The sequence below is a fragment of the Aspergillus niger genome (genome assembly GCF_000002855.4).
Source record: "Aspergillus niger supercontig An16".
Classification (NCBI taxonomy): Eukaryota; Fungi; Ascomycota; class Eurotiomycetes; order Eurotiales; family Aspergillaceae; genus Aspergillus; species Aspergillus niger.
In genome coordinates, this window is record NT_166531.1 from 1,627,909 (window position 1) to 1,651,582 (window position 23,674).

At 49.1% G+C, this 23,674-nt stretch overlaps 8 protein-coding genes across 8 annotated transcripts; 5 read left to right on the top strand and 3 right to left on the bottom strand.

The window, feature by feature from the left end:
• Positions 1–149: 149 nt before the first annotated feature.
• Positions 150–2,132, top strand: An16g07260 (uncharacterized protein; the record flags this gene model as incomplete). The annotated part of the gene is made up of 2 exons (XM_001397989.3): positions 150–958; positions 1,031–2,132. 2 exons carry the CDS (start codon positions 150–152, stop codon positions 2,130–2,132), a joined length of 1,911 nt encoding a protein of 636 aa, XP_001398026.1.
• Positions 2,133–8,244: 6,112 nt separating this feature from the next.
• Positions 8,245–8,978, top strand: An16g07270 (hypothetical protein; the record flags this gene model as incomplete). Its single annotated transcript, XM_059745271.1, has 3 exons — positions 8,245–8,472; positions 8,574–8,745; positions 8,863–8,978. 3 exons carry the CDS (start codon positions 8,245–8,247, stop codon positions 8,976–8,978), a joined length of 516 nt encoding a protein of 171 aa, XP_059606781.1.
• Positions 8,979–12,748: 3,770 nt separating this feature from the next.
• Positions 12,749–15,032, bottom strand: An16g07280 (uncharacterized protein; the record flags this gene model as incomplete). Its single annotated transcript, XM_001397991.3, has 7 exons — positions 12,749–12,779; positions 13,063–13,127; positions 13,307–13,613; positions 13,724–13,817; positions 13,879–13,918; positions 13,970–14,774; positions 14,878–15,032. 7 exons carry the CDS (start codon positions 15,030–15,032, stop codon positions 12,749–12,751), a joined length of 1,497 nt encoding a protein of 498 aa, XP_001398028.3.
• Positions 15,033–15,578: 546 nt separating this feature from the next.
• An16g07290 (uncharacterized protein) lies at positions 15,579–16,516 on the bottom strand (the record flags this gene model as incomplete). Its single annotated transcript, XM_001397992.3, has 4 exons — positions 15,579–15,604; positions 15,663–15,885; positions 15,966–16,420; positions 16,486–16,516. 4 exons carry the CDS (start codon positions 16,514–16,516, stop codon positions 15,579–15,581), a joined length of 735 nt encoding a protein of 244 aa, XP_001398029.1.
• Positions 16,517–16,977: 461 nt separating this feature from the next.
• On the top strand, positions 16,978–18,522 carry An16g07300 (uncharacterized protein; the record flags this gene model as incomplete). Its single annotated transcript, XM_059745272.1, has 1 exon — positions 16,978–18,522. The coding sequence occupies one exon, from the start codon at positions 16,978–16,980 to the stop codon at positions 18,520–18,522; it is 1,545 nt and encodes a 514-aa protein (XP_059606782.1).
• A 289-nt stretch (positions 18,523–18,811) lies between these two features.
• Positions 18,812–19,735, bottom strand: An16g07310 (hypothetical protein; the record flags this gene model as incomplete). Its single annotated transcript, XM_001397994.1, has 1 exon — positions 18,812–19,735. One exon carries the CDS (start codon positions 19,733–19,735, stop codon positions 18,812–18,814), a length of 924 nt encoding a protein of 307 aa, XP_001398031.1.
• Positions 19,736–20,189: 454 nt separating this feature from the next.
• Positions 20,190–20,694, top strand: An16g07320 (uncharacterized protein; the record flags this gene model as incomplete). The annotated part of the gene is made up of 2 exons (XM_059745273.1): positions 20,190–20,362; positions 20,409–20,694. The coding sequence occupies 2 exons, from the start codon at positions 20,190–20,192 to the stop codon at positions 20,692–20,694; spliced, it is 459 nt and encodes a 152-aa protein (XP_059606783.1).
• An 805-nt stretch (positions 20,695–21,499) lies between these two features.
• On the top strand, positions 21,500–22,212 carry An16g07330 (uncharacterized protein; the record flags this gene model as incomplete). Its single annotated transcript, XM_001397996.1, has 2 exons — positions 21,500–21,646; positions 21,706–22,212. The coding sequence occupies 2 exons, from the start codon at positions 21,500–21,502 to the stop codon at positions 22,210–22,212; spliced, it is 654 nt and encodes a 217-aa protein (XP_001398033.1).
• Between the last annotated feature and the right edge of the window lie 1,462 nt (positions 22,213–23,674).

Sequence of the window (23,674 nt, forward strand, 5' to 3'; positions counted from 1 at the left end):
CCAAAACCCCGCACCTCTTGACCTGTTTTTTTCCCGAACCTCTATTTTACACACCGCCTCTTGACTGCTCTACAAGCACCACAGGCTTTTTTCCTTGATCAAAGCCACCTTTTTTCATCTTTATCTTCGTCATATACACATTCACAGTTATGGCAAGGTATTCTCAACAATCCTTTGACTTCTACCAACAATCCCCCTCTACATTGGATGCCAAACCGTCATATTCAGAAGAAGACGACATGAGTGTACTTGATGATAAGATCCTCGATTCTACTTCCCCCGAACTTCCTTCCACTGTTGCCGACCACCGGAGAACCTCATATGACCATGCACCCGATGCATTTGCGCATCGAGATTCCGTCTGGTCTGATTTCTCCCAATCCGTTTCTAGCACACAGTCCCGTCACAACTCCCAAGTCGGCCACGCTTTCTTTGAAACCGCCCCCAATCCTTTTATGCGGGTAGACGGCGCTCATCCATCCGCTCCATACGGCCACCAGGCTTCCTGGCAGCTTGCAAAGGAATCGGGCTCCTGCACTCCTACCGCCATGTACGATCACTTTCCCTCCGAGTTGGATCACGCTTCGTCAGCCCCCTTTGCTGGCGGTGCCGTCGGTCCTGTCAGCACCATCAACATCCCTTCTATGTCCTACCGTCCCGGCATGGCCTTTGCGCACCCTGCCACTGTGGCTATGTCGCCGCAGTCCAGTCAGGGCTGGATGCCCGCTGCAACGGATCTGCCTGATGCCATGTCGCGGCCAACCAAGAGCCCGACCTACCGCAACAGTTCCCCCTTGAGTGTGCGCCGGGATGGGATCCGGAAGAAGAACGCTCGCTTTGAGATTCCTGCAGAACGGACGTTGAGCAACATCGACCAGCTGATCAGCCAGTCGACCAATGAGGAGGAGATCAAAGAACTCAAACAGCAGAAGCGGCTGCTGAGGAACCGTCAAGCTGCGTAAGTACCCACTGCCTTCCCCCTCCCCCCTTACATGGATGACATCAGCCCATATCTAACCTTGTCCTCTAGTTTGGATTCCCGTCAGCGCAAGAAGCTCCACACCGAGAAATTGGAAGAGGAGAAGAAGCAGTTCACCCAGGTCATCAGCGACCTCGAGGAAGAACTGCAGAACATGCGCCTACGGGAGGCCGAACTCCTTCGCGAGAAGAGCGAATGGATGGCCGCCCAACAGGAAATCACCCAGTACATCAACACCATGCACATGGAGAAGGATGAACTGATCCGGGTGCACACCTTGGAGTCTGCTGATCTTCGAAAGAAGAACAACATCCTCAAGGAGACCGTGGAGAAGCTTGAGAGACACGCACGAACCGCCGCCCCTGCGATGACCACCGAGTTCTCGGACTTCGAGAACTTGACCATGGACAGCAGTCCCTGGGAAGACTTTACTATGGTGAACAGCCTCTCCCTTGACGCTGAGTCTGTTCCCACTTCGACGGCACACTCTTCCTCGTTGGTGGTCTCCACGAACGACAAGGAGAAGTCTGCGACCAGCGACTACCCCTTCAGCTGGAACGCCTTTTACATGTGCCTTCTGTTTGGAGCATTCATTGCCTCCAACAGCTCTACGCTGTCGGCTCGCTCCATGCCTCAGCTCTCGGAGGAGTATCGCGCCGAGTCCGCGAATGTCCTCCGGGCTGTACTGTCTTCCTCTCCGCCTGAGCTTGCTCAGGGCCAAGGCGCTGTGGCCTCCTCGTCGGCCATGCCCATGCCTACCACCATCACTGGAGCCGAGATGGCTCAGATGACCGGCACAGCGGCACCGTCGAACTTGGATGAACTCCACAACACTCTGGCCATGCCCTCCAAGCAGCAGGAACAGGAGCAGGTTTTCGCTCTCAACGCGGACCAGTACAACTCCTTGACGACTTTTGATGATGCGGGTGTCGACTACAAGCAGCAGCAGCAGCCTTCTAATCTGCAGCAGGCGCTCGCTGCGATGCGTGGTAACGTTGCCCACAAGCTTCCGAACAAGGCTACCTCTGAAGTCTACTCTCGCTCCCTAATGTGGGACCGAGTTCCTGAAAAGGTAATCCGAGACTTCAGACGCATGGTTCAGGAATATGGTGTCGCCCCCGTAAAGGAGGAAGACTCCGGCTTCAGCCAGTAGTTTAGCCCCGTGATGGTTGGGTCACGCCGACCGTACATCGCCCATCTCAGCTCTCTCCTCTCTCTTCTCTCTCTCTCCACCGTGCCCAGACAAAGTTACATTGCCTGCGTTTCTTCTGCATCCAAACAAGCAAAATGATCGAGTTCTGTGCTTCCACCTCCGCCTCCTTTACGTCGTCTACAGTTAGACAGACGTACACCTTCTCTCTACATGCTTTAACGACATACGACTGTTGGCCAGTTTTAGCCAGATTTAGCCATATACATACATAGACAGCTTACCATTCACTTCGACTGGATATATCTTACGGACTAGCTTCATGATGACCTCGTCTGACAATTTAGCGATGTTGTTCTACGTTTTGCACTCCTTCGGCTTTATCGGCGTACCAGCGTTTTCTCCTTCTCCGAGTTGAGTGTGGATTTCTCGAGCAACTGAAATATGTTGCAGTCGTTTACATCTACCTCCACACCTCCTCGTCGATTTTCATGACTTTCTTTCACGGATGGCATCTTTTGACTTTTTCACCATGGGACATTGCCTGCGCGTCGCAGGCAGTCCAACGGAACAACGGGACGGAACATATCGAGCGCTTGCTTACATTTTGCATATGACTTGGATTCGGGTTTTTGTTTTCTTGCTCTTGAATCGTCGTGGTTTTTGATCTTCTTTTAGTTTTGCGTGCATCGCGTGGGGAATAGGTTGGGCTGCAGTGGCATTTGCTATGATTGTTATGATATGATTGACATGTTTTATGATTTGGGATGTGGGATGCCTGTTAATGTCTATGTTGCGATGATGATTCGATCTGGGTCTGCTGAGAAGCCATACTGGATGGCTCTGCAACCTACCACTCGTTTACTTTCTTTTGTCAGATACTTGACAAATGCCCGTGCATGTGTGCATGTGGCATGACACAGATGATCTTGGGCTTGTCCCGTCCACTCTTTTGAAAGAACTATATTTCGTTTGTCATCTGTGGATCACCCTTTTGTACTGTATATAGTATTGGGCAGCAATGTTTTAAGGAGTTTGGTCAGACACATGGAATAAAAGTCTTTCCGGTCTCGGACTTGCACACAATTCCTTCCTCGTAGCCTATTGGCGATGAATGTGATCATTCGCTTGATATAGACAGTAATGTAGGGATATTACCTTTCGTAGATATTGTGAATTTGCAACTTCACGATTATACTACTTCACGATCAAAGGCCCACTGGGCTGTCCATCTCTTCACCTCATCTATTAACGTAAAAACGCCACCCTATACCTATGATTACTACATCCCGTTGAGGCCGTCACTGGATGTCCCCGTCACTCGGTATCCTCGTCACTGTAATCAACCGTCACTGCGGCGATTTTATTCCATTTCGAACTGTGACGAGCAGCTATAAATACGGGTCCTAAGTTTTCTCTCGTCTGACGCTCTCTTCTTCCTTTCTTATTCTTCTCATTACACAAGAAAAAACTGAAGCGCAAAAGGGGATCTCGACTATGACTACCCTGAAATGTCCCTCATCTCATGAGCCATTTTATACTATCATCTAAACTATATACACTTCACTGGGTACACATACTACTCTCTTTACATCTTTACTGTGTCTGGAGCTCGTTTGACGCGACTCACACTTCATGGCTTACCATATTCTCATCTCTGATCTTCTTTAACTTGCCTTCTATCCCCATTTGTTGGTGTTTCCTGTCAAGCTCTCACCTCAGGAGGAACACAGCATGTCTTTCTCTTCGAGCCCTGGTTATAGTGCGTGCCAGCTGCTTCTCTATATTTTTAATGGCTACACTGTGGATGGCCTATACCTTTTCTCATAACGCTGGCGCTTGCAGCATCATCTACACCTCATTCCTGGAGTGTGTTAGTATGCGCTACTCACTTTGCATTATATCCCAGGAAGATGCATAAGTTCAGAACTGCTAATATAATGTTGAAGATCATGCAAGCCCAAGCTTCCGTGGATCAGCTCTCCAAGCCTCAAGTGGTAGCAACCGTCGCAACTGACAGTTACAATGCTCCGCTTACTAAATCCTTTATACATCTTTATCGAACGTGTCCTGGCACACCCTTCATTATATTATCGCTAAGGAGCAGCAACACTAGCATACTGATCATATGACGGGTCTCGCCATCGCATCGAGATCCCTAGCTTACTCTATACTATTTCGCTTCAGCTCCAAATATCAGACTCTTGTGACTGATAGGTAAGTCAGCCGTCCTTTTCTTGCATCTAACTCTCACAAATATTCTCATACTGACAATGTACTAAGAGATCTAGGCAGTGGGTTACTGAAGGCGATATCCCAGAGAAGAAGCTCTGCGTGTGACTTTCCTCTACATTATCCCACTAGCTCCTTGGAATGTCTAACGGAGCAGCCGATAATCGGCTATTGAAGATCGCTGGGATATTATGCGTCTTGAGAACGCTTCACAGCCTGCCAGACCAGTTCACACAAGTCAAAGGTGACAATCTCGGTAACATCCGGTGCCAGCTAATTATACCCATGCACCTTTCCCAGCAAATCGGTTGCTTCCCAAGAATGGAATCTGGCGTCGCAGCATCGCTGTAAAGCCAACACCACATCGGTCGAAGCTGGGTGCTGCAGAGCAATGATGTCTTATGAGTGAACAACAGGAGCATCTACAGACACCAGATTACTTTCTAACAGAGTACCCGCCACAGTGGGATTACACTGTCCGGTGGGCTGTATGCATGATCAGCAACCATTTCAGTGACCAAGTACGAATCGACTGGGTGTTATAACAAACAATATACTGAGATGCTATCCATGACATCGGGAATCGCATGTGTGTCTCGCATGCTCTACTTGATGACGACCTTCTCACAAGACCGCCCTTTGATTTCGAGAAGCTTAGACATGGTGTGGCGACATGTCCAGGTCGAATTTGTTCTTGACCTAGACCAAGGTTCCACTTGCTTGTAGCTTGTGAGACATGCCAAAGAAAGCGGTTATCATATGCAGGATAGTATATATTCTTCGATTATATGATTCGTTATCTTACTCGCTTTATGCGCACGACACAACTTTCCAGGATGCGCAAGAAAGATTACTGCACTTGCCTGGTGTTGTTCGCAGGCAGCAACGCCTTGATATGGAAATGCTCGAATCAATACTACCGCGGACCTTTGTTTAGTCTTCTTACCGACTTTCTGTCATACCCATGCAAGCCCCAAGGGAAAGCGGCGCCATAATAACGGACCTAATACTTCCGGCATCTTTTCTACATTATTACTGCCCTCTGATTCCCTATCCGACTATGAGTCGCGAACCCGCAAAGCTGAAGATGAAATCATGCATCCTGTTTACATTTTGGCGTTCAAAAGCTCTGTGGCAGAGCACATCTCATCTCCGGGCATTGCTCTTCATATCTTTGGAAAGGGATGATGAGACCTTGGCTACTCATCTGCCAGATTGGGTCACACATGTCGGCCTGGGACTCAGGCAATGGTGGCCCATATAGATCACGAGCAAGCACATTTCGTTTGCGTCCATGACAAGCAGGGTTGAGCAAGCCGTTGTATACAGTTCAGAGTGAAGATCTCTAGCCGAGTAAGTCTTACGCCCTCGTTGACAGACGCTTAGCCATTCAACTGACAACTTCTGCTTTCACAGAGCAATATTCGAGACCACTACCCGATAGGGCATAATCCCTTATACTCCGCAGAGTGCAGAGGCATTGGACAGAAACAGATCTCTGTGATTGGTATATAGAACCATTGAGTCGGGATCCGTCCGTATCCCTCACAAGGCATGGAATCTAAAGCGAATCTGGGATGTCTCTACCTCAGCACAACTGAGCCAACTGAGACCGATTTCGTATGAATCCCGCTCCTCTTAAAGGCAGGGTATATCACCAGAAGACGGATGTGCGGGCGATGGGGCCTGTCAGTTGTGAGTCCTGTTTACCTATATACTCCAGAGCAAGCGTGTCATGCTCTGAGCCATGAAAGCCTTCTCCGGCAACGCGCACCCGAAGCCTAGTCTAGAAGCTATACGGAGGCGTCGTCTACCTTCGCAAAGACTTCTCCATCTTCCATCCTACTCAACCGCCAACATGCCGCACCTTAAGCAGTCGTTGCCACCACATTATCACCCGCCCCTACCGCGGCGCCATATACAGCATACCCTCGTCCTCCTCTTCCTCATCAACTAACTACATTGGTATCGCGGACAGTGTTGTTATCCTAAAGGTACTTGTGTTTGCGGCTTGGGCATCTGATACAAACGACAAGTCTGTTATCAGGGATAACGCACCAGAGGATGGAAGTTCGATGTATCTCCTCAAAGCTACGAGAAATGAGGGACGAGTTGTTGGCTTCGAAGTGTGATGTTTTACTTCCGTGGCAGTCTACAGAAACATCCTGGAAACAGCACATCGGCATGCTATGCAATCTACGCCAAGGACTCGCTTTCAACTCGGTCAAAGCAAATCAATTACATCCGCCTTTGCATGGGGCTCGACAAGTTGTTCTCCCCATTTCTTCTTGAACTTGTCATGTTCAATCTGCTTCACAAACAACCAAGGACCAATCCATTTCAAGTTCGCCGACGAATATCGTATCCGATTTCTTGTGTACGATGCCCTCAAGCATGACGATGTGTTCTGAGCATCCATCACATACGGTGGTGGTGTTCCGCAAGGCGAACGCGAGAAAAGAGAAATTTCCATGCCAGTTGGTGCGTGCCGGGGCGTCATTCCCTAAAAGATACTCTCGGAAGATCTATCTCATCTGACTTTAATTACCCGCTCAAGCTAGGTGTCTCCTGTAACGAAAAGGAACCCACTATGACAAAGTCCTCACTATGTTTCTTAAATGGACCTAGTCACCGCAATCCCACATTTCGGGCAAGGCATCTCATAGGAGTCTTTTATCTGTGGAGTGACCAGCGATGTTAATACACCGAAGTTATGCGATATGACAATACCGAAGGGTGCCATCCCTGCATTCTCCAAAAGAGCACAGTTGGTATCTTTCTACTTTGAATTATGAAGCAACTCTTCAGTATGTTTCTCTCTTTCCATATACGCCCACCGGTTCCGATAAAAAGATCAAAGCATAAATAGATGCCCGAATACTGGGTGTTTTCAACCGCTGCTTCGCTGGAAATTCACCCGATTCTTTCCTGGCTTGCTGTCCGATATTGAACAGATCAATTTCATACGGAGACTGGACAGCCATACTTCGACCCAAGGTCATTGTATATGATTTGCATAGTTGTCTTGCAATAACCTCCCAAACTAGAATGTCTCAATTCTACGATGGGTGTGATTATATACCATTTTCCAACCCGGCCAAGAAGCAACGTGTTCGGGAACTGCTTCATACATAAGATTAATATGATGACGATAAAAGGGGCTTTGCAATGAGGGCTTCATCGAATCACCCGATGTATGAAACACCGCGAAGCACACTCCAAAACGGGCTACACCGTTGAAAACAGCCTGCTGGTTCCGTTGCCAAATCACTCCCAAGCAGATACAGTTATGGATGGCTTCAAGAAGCGGCTGGTCAACCAAGGCAATATTGAAAAGAGCAACGATTCTGGATACATTCGGGTCTTTCAAGCCAGCAATGAGCTACTCGATCACTTCGTTACGCGTTCTTGGAGTCCTTGTCTACGACTCCATTCAACAAGACGAGTTGCATGCGTATTAAACCATCGACTAACGATAAAGAGGAGCTTGCAGACGATCCCTCTTAATGCTGGTATATATACACTGGTGTTCTTCAAGCTACGACACTGCGATGTTGTCTCGTTTGCGTGACGAGTAGACTGGGTGATTGTCTCTGTGATCAATACCAACAGACTAATCGGTCAGCGACGCAGAAGAGGAAAGAGTCAATGTCGGTTTAGGCAGTCAAAATGCCTTAGATTCACATACTCACTCGCTTCCTCTGGCAACTGCTCGAGCAGTGGCTGGCGGTATGAAAGTACCATTTGTTCCCTGTGACCAAGACTTGTTGTTCACTCAATGTGAACAACAATTCAGCTTCGTGCTCTAGCAAGCTTCGACGTACGTACCTTGCATTACTTACCCCGCCAAGCGCATCAGCTGATACTTTCAAAGGCGTTCAATATGGCCGCAATAGGCATTAACGACAGCCCATCGGTACTCAATCATGCCAACCACCGCGATTCCAGTCAATATGGACATCATCCCATCTTACCATCAAATCTTCGCCTTGGACAAGATCCACGAAAACAGGGCAAAAACGTGTTGGCAAGCAGTGCTGCCAAAGACATTGACCTGAACAGAGCCAATTTATACGATACTATCCCTAATACATCCGAGGCACTAGCCTGCGTATCTTCAAATGCCTCTGGGATATCAGCCCACCTTCCACTCCTCAAATGAAGCGTTCCTCGACATCGTCAGTCATCAGCTCATACTGGGAGCTTCAAAAGGCAATGGCAAATCTCTCCGGAATGGTTGCGTATTGTGCCCTTGAGCATGCATGTGTACGAGAGCTAATCCCCGTCATGCAAGATCCGGCTTATGACCAGCAAGCATATTACTCCGAGCAATGGATGCATCGTACACCACCGAAAGCAACCGAAGATGATTTATACGACCAAGGTACAGGCCATCTATGAACGCTTCATTTCCAGCTCCCCGCTTTAACACGCCCTTTATATTTTTCGCAATCTGACTGGGTCACCTCTATACCCCTTGGATATGACTATCACGAAATAGGAAATCCTGGGCTGTTGGGATCAGCCCGTCCGTTCCAATGCCAAAGAAGGAACAATGGCCGGATGAGAAGGAAATCTCCCTCTGTATCCGAAGGAGATATCGCCCATGAGCGATAGTGGAGGTTGGTGCACGATTCTCATGTGCACCGGCATTGATGCCTCGGTACTGAAGGCATGCCTCTTCGTTGTCAGTACCCTTCACACCTCATTGCCAATGGAATTTGCCAGCAGAGGTGGGCATCGTCTGCTTGATACGCGAAGCTCAAGGTCACAAGCTTTTCCTCGCGAAGTAGCACGGTGTCCTTCCTATTCCCGGTACCATTTCCGAATGCCGGGTGTGTTCAAGGAATGGCTTAGACGAAGCAGACAAAGGGTATGTCTACAGAACATCTCCCCTGGGATCCAACCAGTTCAGATTGGTGTTCTTCCACTGCCTGTCTGCAGCTGACAGAAAGCCACTGGTTTTCCTGCTTCTGATACACCAGAAGCGTGATGGATGCGACGAAGTTCATCAGCCAACGCTGTCTGGGCGCTGTACGATACATTCGTGCAATGATGGCTAAGAGTCAGATCCGGAGGAAAGTCAATTCCTGAAGCAAATGACCAGTCACACCTTTCTCCGATATAGCGCTGGCGGAGCTAGAAGACTTGCACCTCTTAGCCTATATATTTACCAGCAAAATCTTCCTCTCGAAATTGGGGTTGTCCTTTACCGAACGATCCACGTTGAGCAGCACTTGGACCGCTTCTCGAATAAAGAATGGCCCTCCGAGGGAAAAGCTCTCAAGCCAATGTACGGGGTCATTGCTATATACGATGCTACTCTCGTCTTGATCACACCTGGAACAAGTGCGTCGACTGCCTGTCTGGTGGTTGGAAGAATCTGACGGTCTTGATGCGGTACAAATCATCAAGACAAGAGTAGATTGCTTTTCCTACCCGGTTGAAGAGGAGAATGGAGATTTGCGCAGAGAATGTTGCTGGTCTATTATTCCAACACATGTTAAATCCTGCGGAACAGAACATCGACACCGGATGTTTACCGTCTACACTCCCTTACAAGACCTAAGGGGACTCCTTGACCACATGCCATCTTGCATATGTGAATGGTCCCGTACAATCGTCTCGAAGAAGTCGATGAAGAATTGCATATACGGCATGAGCATAAACAAGATATTCTCTAGTCCACTGGCTGTTAATATGCCTACCTGTGGTGGGTCCATGTAAGAAGAAGATAAAAGATGGTATCCCTCTGCCTTCCTTCAACGCGAAGGATGCTCAATAACAAGATCGGCCCAACTGGAGAGGAATATAAAACTACTCCAGCGACTAGGAGGAAAGCTTCAACGACAGACCATTCTGGAGACCCCGGGTCTCGAAAAGCTATTCTAATAATATCAGATGATGAAGCGCTGCCTGCTGAAAGTCAGAACGGGATCTAAGATTCAATTGCCGATGAGCAAGGAGAATAAGTTAGCAGGAAGTTATTAAGAAGCTCAAAGATGACAGAAACGAGCGGCACCTTCCCTTACAGTATCTAAAGTGATTTCTGCTACTTTGTATTTGCTTTCATCATTTTCTCACATGCACACACGCAGAAGACACTTATGTCTCGAGGAATTCAGCATCGCCCCATATACTTTCGATAATATTACTACAGCACATTGATGAGGGAGATACGACTTTTTCAAAGACTACCCAACCGACAGAAAAGGCCGTCTGTCTAAACAGTCAAGCATCTTCTTATCTTTAACACACACCCGGAAGACTCTTCTGATGGAGAGATTACCTTCCCATTTCATACTACACTTCCAACAGTATCACTCCAGTACAACGAAATGGAAATGGTTATCTCGAGCTCAAGCAACCGACAGACATGCTATCCATCCCACTTTTCGATCCACCTCCTTGTGTCAAACGCACATACTAGAAGACACTTCAGACGGAAAGACCATCTTCGCATACTGGACAGAATGTCCAACAATATAACTCCAGAATATCGGAAGAGACACGACTACTTTGAGCTCACCCGACCATCAGAAAGAAAGAGTCATTCATCCAACCTTTCAAGCACCCTCTCACCTTGTGCCAACACACACCCAGAAGAATACTCTAAAGAAGAGACCATCTTCTCATCCTATATTATAACTCTAACAGTGCTACTCCAGCACATTGAAAGAAACCTAGGACTCCAATAAAGGTTCCAACCTGATCCAACCGACAGAAGAAAAGACACCCACTAAATCCGTCAAGCTAGTTCCTTGAAGTCAACATATAAACTTTCAAGAACAAGATAACTACGACTCTTACAAGATATTCCACATCAACCTCGACAGCAGCTGCGCGGAGCCAATTCGCCAGCTACGCTTTTAAACAACAAATGGTGTCATATTAACTCGATTTCTTCCCTTCTTACCCGAGGGAAATTATCTCTCATTGAACAGAGAACATCCCCAACCTCCTTCCTTGCATCGACTACCTTCAGACAGAATTACCATATGGTGCAACCTCAAAGACATTCCACATGTACCTCAACTCGACAGCAGCTGTGCGACGCCATTTGACCAGCCATGATCAACAAAAAGAAAACATGGTGTCTGCTGTGCTTCGTCTGCTTCCTAATAGAAGTTAAATATCAACATGCATGGAATACCACCCATATGGGAACCATGACGTTCAAAGGCATCAATCCGGGAACGATCAACATGGTCGGCTTGAGGAGAATCTCATCTCGCTAAGAGATTGCACTCGGTACCAAATACAAGGGTTGAGGGGTTGCAAACACAGTATAGTATCCAAGCGTGAACTTGGCAAAGCTGTATATAGATACGCTACTCTGGATAGATGGATGGACCGTCGCTGGGGGGGAAAGTACAACTACTACAATCGCGCTACATTTCTTGTGGGAATAAACTCCGCCTCGCAGGCAGGGGTTTGAAGTCCGTCTACCATCACGTTCAAGGGGTTGTGCGCTTATTGGGATGGTAGGGTTGTTGTGTTGGTGGTTATGCTATGTGCATAGTCGTCATTGATGACAACATGGGAATGGATATGGTATCTGGCGGTGTGCATTAATCAACAAATTACTAATTATGATGTCTACTTTGGTTGATCTTATTATATCATATCAGGCAATTAATCATATATTTGATGTACTGATTGATTAATGCATATAGTTCAGGCAGTAAACAGTACTACGTATCTTCCTACCAATTTACCTACGCTAGTAGCATTCTACCTTGTAGTTACATATGCAACGTGACAGGTGAGACTAGGGTATTCCGTAAAGGATATAGCTGCGACCATGCAAGCCGGGCGAACGCAAACAACATGATGCGAAGCGACGCTATGCTATGCACATACACGTTACTCAATGCAAGGTACTTTGTGGGTCCTGGGAGGACAGAAGAGGGTGTGTGGGTATCGGTATAATGATAGCGATTATTTTTTCTGTGCTGTGACACAGACTGAGTGGGTATGTATGCATGTATGTAACATCAGAAGAAGAAAAGTCCAAGAAAGGAAGTAGTATGAACATCCGGGGGAAGGGAAGCAAGCAAAAGTACGCTTTGAGATTGGGTGTCAGTAAGGAAGAAAGATGAGGCTGGAGGTTTGGGTCATCATCGCTGCCGTTCCCTTCATGGTGATGGTAGCGAAGAATGGAAGAAAATTAATCGGCAACGGTAGTAAGTAAGGGGGCCCGTGTCCCAAAGCCTGGATACGAACTGGGAAGGACAAGGGCGTCTGGCCGCAAGAAGCCGACTAAGAAAGTGGAAGCATTCTAGCCTTGCTTCAGCTCGGTCCAAAACGCCATCGTCATCTGATGGGACGGTGCGGGTGAAAGGTCGTAGAGAAAGTAGAAACAGCAGGTACACAGCCCTAACGGCTCAGTGCGGGTTGTACTTGTCCTTCCATATCCTGTCGTTGAACAAGATCATGTCAGCCTAAACTCGAGAAACCCGCTGATGGGGGGAAATGGGGCTCTGGTTGGCGGAGAGCGTGACGCTGGTTTGCATGGCGCAGGGAAGCGGAAACTCCGAGCGCCTATCAATGCATCCCGCAACAACACCTGCAAGTGAGGAGAGCCGGATGCAGAGCGCTGGGGTCTGAGGCAATGCTCGTCACACTGGCCCCGTGGAGGATCCAGAAATGGGCATCAAACAATGAAAATGCAACGCTGAAAAGGGACAATTTAACGCACCAGGAATTTCCCACTAATTTGTTGCCTTTCTCTTCGGCCAATCGGTAGTATTTGGCGGCCGTGAACTAAAACATGGTGGTTGCGAGTCAGTCAACTGCTCCGACAGATGATCAGATAGCACCGCTGGATCCAAAGAGTGATGCGGGCTTCAAGCATTGATGCCCGAGCTGCGAGGCCCTCGGGACACGGGCAGGTCATGTCGAGATAATCATCACGAACGGTCCATTACGCAAACTACACTAACCTTGTCCTTTTTCCCTCCAAACCCTTCTAGGTAGCACCAAGCAACTTCGTTCATCGCATCGGTATCGCCCAGATTGGCTGCCGTTTCGAAGTATTGTCGCGCTGCGACTGGGTCCTTCTTGACACCCCAGCCGTTACGGAAGCAGTTTCCCAGCTCAAAAATAGCCAACACTAGCTCTCCCTTGGCAGATCCGCCCTTCTTGATGCCGGCCTGGAGCGCCTGGGACTCTATCGATGCCGAGTTGGACGCTGCGGCCGAGAGATACATGACGGCTCTATCAGGATCTGGCGAGCAGCCCCAACCATGTCTATATCAAGCCCAAATCAGCATCATGTAGCAATAGTGTCCACCAAATGTGCAGCCCACGATAGGAGTCGGGCGTAAACGAAGCTCAACAAAGGTACGGTTGCTACTTACCGGAGTGCTAGCCCATAGAGCACTTGACTGAGTGCATTGTTGGCACCGTTAGGATCCGCCAGGTGCTCAAACATCTTTGTCGACCGTTCGAGTTCTGTAATCCAGGTGTAAGCAACTAAGCAAGCGGACAGCCAATCTCCAAGTTATGTCCATACCTCCAGCTTCATGAAGTCGGATCGCCTCCTGTACATTGATCTATGCCACAGTTAGATGCATGCATTGAGGTCACGCAATCTGACCACTCACATCCCCTTCTGGATCGTTTATCCGGCTCCGACTAGAACTCCGCGACCTCGATGGGGCGCCATCCAGTCCGAAGCCTGTCGGTGAAGTAGGCGACAGGCACGAAGCTCCGGCCTGCGGGCTGCGCTGCGCCAGTACAGTGGCCCTCTTCTCCCATTGTGCCTCCCTTTCTTGCTCATCGCCTCTATCACAGTCGATCTGCGGAAGGTCGGATGGGACGTTGACTGATGACGAGCTGGAGTTCCGCGACCCCGAGCGATCCAAGTGCAGCAGGTGCGTCAGCCGTCTTTCTCCGCGCGGGCGCGTTGGTGAGTTTGCACCCGAGGACTCTGAGGGCGCACGCGAGCGACGGAACGGATTCAACGAAATGCGATGCGAAGGAGAGGGAGGAACGGGTTCTAAATATCGATCGTCGGGGTGATCGGCATCTCCGTCGAAGACAGGCGGACGGATAACTTCTTGTGAGGTTGTGTCGGTTCGGATAAAGGTGATCTGAGGCACATTCCTCCCGGATGTCGTGGGAACGGCGTTAGACGCATAGTGGTCCGCCGTGTTGTTGAGGGCGTCCTTCTTGTGAAGTATCTCGCGGAGCGGCATCGTTTCGCGGCGGCTTATCGCGGAGGGTGGAGACTCAGCGCCACAACCGTAAAGAAAGATGGGGAGAAGATGATGAGGAGAGGACTCGGAGAAGACAGTCTGTGAGAGGGGATCAAGTCTTGAAATAACAGACTCTTCAGCCTTATACAAGGATGGTGGCAGGGCACAGGCGCTGAGTTGAGGCTGTGAACTTTGTTTGATGACGGATTGCCTGTCATGGTTATTTTTATCGTTCCTCAAATCACAGCCAAACCGTGGTTTGGCTTGCGTCTTGGCCTCCGCGGCGGCAATTTCTTCATCTTGTCATGTCACACATAAAGACTCGAGCAACTGCGCCTGGCTGATTGGTTTGATGCTGCTGGACGAGCGTTGTGAATTGATGGCGCTGGTTGTCGTAGATGCTCCACACGACACCCCTGGTTAATGTCCTGAATGATGAATTCCCGGCAAGTGAAAGAGCGTCCCTCATTGTTCCTCTCCAACAACCACGGCCGCAGTTGCTTCGTAGGGGTTTCATGTTCCAGTAGAAGAAAGAAGACGGATTTTATAATAAGAATATTGAAGTTTGTCGTCAGCGGATGACTTTCGTCAGCCCTGCAGGGCACAGCCCAGATACTCCACCGCAGTGTTGGCTTGTTGATGCATCATATCAAATTGCATAGTAACCACCAAAACCGTCGTGCTGGAGCCACCACATTCTGGAATTGCCGAACAACAGAGACTTATAGTACAAGCCCAGTAGGAGTATGAATAGCATATATTGGATGCTAAAAGCGTTCAACTACGTAAATATACAGTTTGGTGCGAGCCATATTTCTCCATGGCACAATGACAGCAGATTCCAGGAGCTCATCGAGCAAAGCTCTAATACGGATGTAGACCGACAAACCTAAGTCTAGCTACTCGAGTATACGTCTCTTAAACTGACCACATTGGTATTGGTATGTCTAATGACAACAGAAAAGATCTTTAATTTGTACATAGGCTGACGGCGGGGCTAATCATGCTAGTCCATTTACTGGGCCTTGGAGGACATGATACCTGTAAATAGTCGTAAGCATTGTATCAAAAAAATGCTGCTCACAAGAAATCAACTTACGCTCAACATCAGCAACGCTCTGCTGAAGGATCTGCTGGAGAACCTTGGGGTTCTCAAGCTCCTTCTGGATCTTGCCGATGACGCTCTCGGCAAGCTCACGCTGCTGGCGCTGCTTAACCTGGCCCTCGTAGCGAACCCAGGAGTCGAGAACCTGCTTAGCCTCGGTAGCCAGAGCAGTGCGCTGCTCAAGCTCGTAGGCCTGAGCCTCAAGCTGAGCGGTTTCCTTTATATACCATTAGCTTCCTGCGTCCGCTAACCCGACCACGTTTCGATCGGATGAGTATGGAAAGGATCTGAATGTACCTTGGAAACAGCGAACAGCTGCTTAGTGAGCTCAACAACGCTGGAGAGCTCCTGGACGTTCTCCATACGCTGCTTAACGGCGTTGGTGTGGTCGGCACGGGCAGCGTTCAGGATGTCCTTGTGCTTCTGAACCTGACCCTCAGCCCACTCACGGTAAGCAGGACCACCGTACTTGGCAACGGCAGTGAAGACGCTGAGAAGACAGAAAGCAGCAACGGTTTCCTCGTTCATAACATAGAGCTCGTTGCTGATGGCAGCGATGGAGATACCGGCAGCGGCAGAGAGGACGGCGGTCTTGGAGACCAGGGAGTTGCCGGGGAGGGCATCGATGATGGACTGAGCCTTCTTCTTGGGGTCCTCGGTGGGAACGTTGGAGACCGAGCGAGACGCGGTCAAGGTGGCAGTGATGGGAGCGACGTTGCGCGTGGGAAGGGTCGGCCGGAGCCGGGCAGCACCTAGGGGGCGTTAACAATCATAGCCAGTTGATAAAGCAAGCCGAAAAGAGTCTAGTTCGGCATACCAAGGGCGCTCTTAGCCAAACGCGAAGCCATTGTAGCAGTGTTCAGACCTTGACAGGATGTGATGGATGAACGGAAATGAGGAGACTGAGGTCGGGATGGCGGTTGGGACGGTGCGGAAGACTCTAACCCGCTCGGGCATAGCGCCAGTGGGCGGAAAAACCGCTAACCGAGGGATCTCCAAAAATTCATGGTTGATGTCGGAACTGCTGTGCTGCCTGTCGGTCAAGTCTCCCCGATTTTGCGCGATATCTGCAGTTCTATCGACCATGCCTGCCCCTACGACTGCAGCAGTCACCTCCAAGAAGAGGAAAAATGTCAAGTCGAGCGCCGTTCCCTCCTCTAAGCGCCGCGCAGTCGCTGAGACTGAGAGCCCCAATGCGATTGCCGATATCCAGCAGCTGGAAGACCAAATTTCCGAGTCGCGAAAATACTACAACAACATTGCGACCCTGATTTCCATGCTCAATGTCGATGGCTCGTCGAAACCGAACATGACTGTTGCCGTTGCCCTTTGCCGGGTTTTCAGTCGTCTGATCGCTGGTGGGAATTTGACGGAGACTAGTCGCGCTGCAGAGAATGAGAAAATCATTGTAGCTTGGTTGAAAGAACGCTGCCGGGAATACCAGAAGCTCTTGCTGTCCATCATTCGCGAATCTGACTCCTCATCTCAGGTCCGTATATATTCCAACTGGCCATATCCACACGGTACTAACACCCAGCAGATCAGCGCCTTGACCTTGTGCCTGTGCCTCATCAACGAACGTGCCACCCACCTCCCCGGCGACAATACTCAGGAATGGACATCGGGCTTATTCAAGGGAATTTTCGAGGCGGTTGTTGAAGCCAAGAACGGACAAGCAGTGCTCTCCGAATTCATCGAGAAGACAAAGGAATTCGAAGACGTGCGGTACTACACATTCATGCAGCTTGCGTATGTCCACCTGCACAGAACCAAAAAGGAGCCTTTACAGCAGTCCAAATCCACTGACACACAAAACAGCGAATACGCAGACACCGAACAAACATCCGAGACCCTCGACGTCCTAATCTCCATACTCTCAGCATGCGATTCCGTACCAGGCCCGGAGCACGAATTCGAAAGCTTCTACACCGAATCCAGCAAGCAGAACAAAAAGGTCCTCTCCGTGAACTCGCACAAGAAACGAGCCCAAGACGCCTGGCTCGCCATCCTGCGCAACAACCTCTCCCAATCGCAGCGTAAAACCCTCCTGCGCATCATGGTCCACAACATCGAGCCGTGGTTCAACCGCCCCGAACTCCTCATGGACTTCTTAACAGATTCCTACAACGTCGGAGGAGCAACCTCTCTCCTTGCCCTCTCGGGTCTCTTCTACCTCATCCAAGAGAAGAACCTCGACTACCCCCAATTCTACCAAAAGCTCTACTCGCTCCTCGACGCCGACCTCCTCCACTCCAAGCACCGCTCCCGCTTCTTCCGCCTCATGAACACCTTCCTCGCCTCTACCCACTTGCCCGCCGCCCTGATCGCTAGCTTCCTCAAGCGTCTCTCTCGCCTCTCTCTCAACGCGCCCCCGACTGCCATCGTGGCCATTGTCCCCTTCATGTACAACCTCCTCAAAGAACACCCTACCTGCGCCTTCATGATGCACCGCAACATTCGCGACGAAGGGCTCAAGGCTCAGATAGAAGCAGAGGGCATGGATGATCCCTTTGATCCTACTGAGCCCGATCCGACCCGCACAAACGCCATCGAGAGCAGTTTATGGGAAATCGAGACTCTTCAGTCTCATTATCATCCTAATGTGGCTGCTATTGCAAACATTATTTCTGAGCAGTTCACGAAACAATTCTATAATTTGGAGGATTTCTTGGATTACACTTACCAGGGTATGTTGCAGGGAGAGCTGGGGACTGAGGACAAGCCGTTCAAGAGGACGCCGGTGGTGGAGTATCAAATACCCAGGCGGATCTTCACGGATCGGTTGTTGGAGGAAGATGGTGGCCAGGATTCGGGTCCTGGTAGCTTTGTCCGAGGATTGTGGGATTTTGCTTGATGGGCAAAGTATATACTGTTTATTTCTACGGCTGTGCCTTTTTTTTAGACTTGACATTTATTAGCGTACATAATTAGATTTTGGCGGGACACGGATAGGTTCAAAAAAGTCATTAAAAGTTAAGTTTATCTATCTGCCATCGAAGCATGAATCACAATAGTTTGCGGTCTAATCTATAAGAACAATAATGGTGTCATGGGTCAACCTGACCGTGAGCGGCCACTGTAGGAGATGATCAAATCTATCCAGGACCGTCATTTCAAATTCTGCACCCAGAATTAGACTCGATCTACCTATGGTGCGTCGCAGGATTGTTTGGAGGAGGTTGCCGACTGCGATAATCTACCCTATGCATCCAGTCCCCTGCATACTCCGTCCAGTCCGGATGGATCTCCGTGTATGCTGATAGAGGCATGTACGCTCCAGCCGCTGCTGATTCGTGCCACGGTTGCACGTACGGCGATACTGTCACCATATTCATTGGTTGTAATGCCTGGCGTTCATGCTCTTCTGCCTCGGGATCGCCCGGGTGGTAATCACAAAATACATCCAAGGCAAACACACCGCGCTTCAAGTCATCAAAAAGCTCATCCGTAACTTTAATGGGAACGGCTTCGAGGCTGGCACGTAGTTTGTTCATTATAATCTGTGCCTTCTTCCGTCTCCGCTTTCGACGTACACTGACTTCGTCTTCCATTCGCTCAAGGAGACGGAGGATTTCCTTCTCCGATGTAGCATAGGTGACAGCATGTTGCATTCGCCGTGTGAGCTCATGAAGGTCGCCGGAGACTGCACGAAACAGCGCATCGATCCTGGCTAATGTGTTGGTCACTCGAAAGGCAAGTAAACGAGAGAATTGTCGGCCATAGATTCGGTCCCAAAAGCCCAGCCAGTAATGAAGCCCGGTTCGAGACTTGCTGAGTCGGGTTATTTCGAGGCTAGCAATCACATTGCGACAAAGTGATAGCGTATGCAGTGCTGTTTCCCGTGTATGCTCGAGCGACTCTTGATGCGGGACGGCAGGTGACTGTGCTAGCGTTTGGTCGGGGAACTCGGCTGTCTCATGTCGGCTTTCACATTCTACTGATCGATAGAACCGTTGCGAGATGCCAGGGTCTGTTGATCTTGCGGTCGACTGTGCTGGCTCAGCTTCACACACTAGCGAAGAGGACGCACTGCGCTTGAGAGAGACGGGCAAGGTCGCTTGCAACATTCCAAGCAGAGATTGCAGCATTAAAGAAGATACCAGGTTAGAAGGTAAATAAACTCAATTTGCAGTTTCGAAGACGCAGAATAGCTGAGTAAGAGAGAAGGGAAGCTTTTATAAAACGAGTGTGGTGTTAACGAGCGACTTGACAGTCTATGTCATTTGCTAGGAATAGGACGGCAATGATATTACAGTTTTATGGCCGGAGAAACGAACATAAATGAATGAGGCAGCAAGTCAAATCGAAGTCCTTCCCGCCTGGGGGTCTTAACTTGCTTTTCTTGTTCAATGGATGGATCCATAAGCCCCAGGGAAGGAACGAACCTATCCACCCGGCGTCGAGGTGGAAGCAACAGTAACTTCAGCAGAGAATAGAACAGGATGCATCCGGATAACGCTTTTCACGTATCGCTTATCGGGATCTGTATTCTTCACAGACCGTTTAGGTTGTAGTTTATCGATGTGGATACAGACGAAGCTCAACTGGTTTCCGCTTTCGGTAATCGAACAATCAGGATCGAGTGTCACCGTTGCGATTCTCGTGGAAGACCAGACGATTGTTCGCTCTCTGATATTTTTGGAAACTGGAAACCATGGTTCACTTCGGGAAATCGTCTCCGTCCTGTTTCTACGGTATCGGGCATCTTCAGGGGGGTTTGATAAGCTCTCGGTGAATCAGTGGCTCTGATGCTGTACGATTGTTTCGAGTCGCAAAACCGAGACTGATCGGGCAATCGGCACATGCTGTAATTCGGTTAATGCAAGCTAAAGAAGATATGATGATGTTCTATCAGTCCATACCCGATTCAGTGTTTCGCGTCCCTTGGGATCCTGCCCCTTGCAGATTTGTAGTCCGCTTACCACGCGAAGCTAATTTCTCCCCTGTGGATGGCAGGATAGATTACTCGATATGGTGCAACTTTCTGGGGAATTATGGCCTTAGGTTGGGAAACACAACTATGTAGAGCCGTGACATAACCGCCCTTCCCTCTAGCAAAAAGAATCTAAGATTATGCGCCTAGAGTCATTGAAACGTTCGAATGAAGGACACATACTTGAATGTTTCGATGACTTCAACATGTGGCGAGGCAATTTATTAAGTTGCAACACGGCTCAAAGTAACCTTCCTGACGCCCTTGAGGCGGATGAGAGCAGGTACTGCAGACATAGTTTATTGACATCTACCTCAATCTCGCGCCCACAGTCAAGCCAGCCCGGAGAGATCCAGCTAGATAGGCCGTTGGGCTGTCACAGTCCCACCCCTTGTGAAAGGCGCAGAGGGAATGTAGAGCCTCGACTCGGTACTCCGGCTACATTCCTACACATGAGCTTTTACCAGTCATGAGCAGCATTGTCGGAATGCTAGGGCTCAATGCCGGCATTTTTGTCGCGCCTTTCTCCTGGTATGCTAGCATACTCGGAGGTAAACAAAGCACGGGTAAAGGAGGAAATAAAAGTCCATCGTCCAGCTCTGATGCCATCCTCACCTCTGGGGATCTCTATTCTGTACGAGCCACACCGTATTCTGGACGTTCTGGACGGTAGCTCTACACAGAAAAGGGTAAGTATAGGATACCGTGACGGTACTCACTAGAGAATCCCAAGGTGTGTCAACTTACTGAGATCTTTTGAAGATCTTTGCAGGAAGAAGTGAACTGCCAACGGGGGAGTCATCATCGGCAGCGGCTTGCATCAACCAGTGCTACCTCCGAGACTCACGGCATCGCGTTCACTTAAACCTAATCTACAATCGTTGGTACTACGGCAACTATGCGCTTTACAGAAGCAATTGTTGCTTTTGCAGCATGTCTGGCTCAAGTCCAGATTGCTCAGGCAGCGTTGGCTTTCACGCATTGGCCGTCTTCTTTGGATGCCGGCGTCCCTACAACCTTGAACTGGGAGACTGACTCTGATGCTGTACGATCCCTTCTTCATTCCTTGAGCCTTTCTGGTGCAAATTGCTGATGAAACACTAGCCTGTTACAATCACCCTACGCAAAGGAGCAGCTGCGGACCTCGACACTGTCCAAGTCTTGACAAAAGATGCAAAGGGAGGCTCTTACACATGGACACCTGACGACTCCCTAGCACCAGGCTCAGACTATGCCTTTCAAATCGACCAGGATGGGCAGGTAAACTATTCGGGGCTTGTGTCATTGAACAATGACTCGCAGAGAGTCGCTACAACTTCAACTGCAAGCTCAGTTACCTCCACACAGGAGACGACAACACCATCCCAGACGGAAACCACACCAACTCCCACTCCCACCGATACTGCTCCCCGTGATGAAGTGAACAGTGTTCTGCCTGGCAACAATGCGACAACGAATTTTACTTTGGATGCCAACCACGACAGTAGCTCCAATGTTTCCAGCAAGAGTGCCATGGCGGCGGCAATGCAGAATGGTGGCGCACCCTTCCAGATGGTCTCGCTTGATCTGGTCCTTGGCATCGTGGCTATGGGCTTCTATCTCGTCTGCTGAATCTGACGAGGGATGGACTGATGCCTTCAAAATAGATGGAATGAGCATTGGGATTTAAATCGTCTATTTCAGTTCTGAAGTTAGGGAACTGCCAGTGATGTTGACATCGGTCATCTGACGACAGAACCTCTATTCACATTGGGTGTTTTCTTATTCTAGATCGAAACCTTCCCATCCTTACCCTTTCTTTTCCTTGGTGTGAGTCACTCCTTTGGTCAATTTTCCTTTGTACATAATGAGGTTTCATGATTATGGGCTTTTTGAATGGGCAGGCTTAAGACGATTTTTGGAGGCGAAGAATAGGTTCGTTTGGATATTACGAGTGATGGGGGTTTTCTCTTTGGGATGGATTTCGACGGCCAGCTTTTCTAGTTAGTGTAGTCAGTAGCAAACAACGATTTGATTACGTCATGTAGCATGTCCACTGGCCAATCGTTAGTATAGTTACAAGTCTGGAGTTGGGCGAAACTGCTCGCATCATCAATCGGACTATTCCTACTAGTCATATTATTGACAGTGAGGCTAGATTGTTTCAAGTGGATGATCGATGGGGGGAGGCGAGCAGAGGGGATTGGATCCGAAGGACAGGTTTTGCTTCTAGCGGCCGTGGTTAGCGGCGGCAGTCCCAGGTCGGGCGCTACTATTCTTAATTCATCTGATTCATTTATTAGTAGTATTATTATTGGTATTGTTCTTTGCTGCCAGGCAGTGTGGGTGACAGGCAGACAGCTCACATCATCATCTGGATCCCTATTAGTTCATTCTTTTCTTTTTTTTGCTGCCCAGCAGTCCCGGCTGCATCTTTATTAAGTGCGGGGATCTCTCTCGTCTTCCCAGGTTTTATTTATTTCTACTACCAACTAGCAGAGTATCACCGGTCATTTCCTTTTAAACTCTCGGTACTCGACTGAACCGACCATACTGCCCCTCCCTTATCACTGTTCATACTAGTTGATACTATATATATATATATATATATATCATATCACTCAGCCTCTCGTCCCCTGTGCACCCTGCGATATTCACCCAGTTGCGCGGGTTTATGGTTCGTGCTGCTGTCGACGCGGATCAGCGGGTAAAATACTAGGTGCGTTGAGTGAGCCAGACCCTGTCATTGTCTACTTGTTTCAGCACTTGCCGCCTTTTCTTCTGCATCCATCGAGTTCACTTCTTCCACCGCAATCTCGGATTTTTTTCTGATGTCTCGGCGATGAATAAGCACCATTCTAATCTTCATCGCAATAATATTCGTGCTGCAGATCTGCAAACAAGCATTGATCCACTTCGTGGTATGTGCTGCGCTTTTTCTTCCCCTTCTTCCTGGTCATTTTTGTGCTTTCTGCCTTTCCATGCATCCCTATCATCATCTGCCACTTAAGTTCCCAATCTTCCCCGCGACGTGCTCGTTTGTCAATTCCGGGATCAGGAAGTCTGTGAGCACGCCTTTACTACTAGATCTACT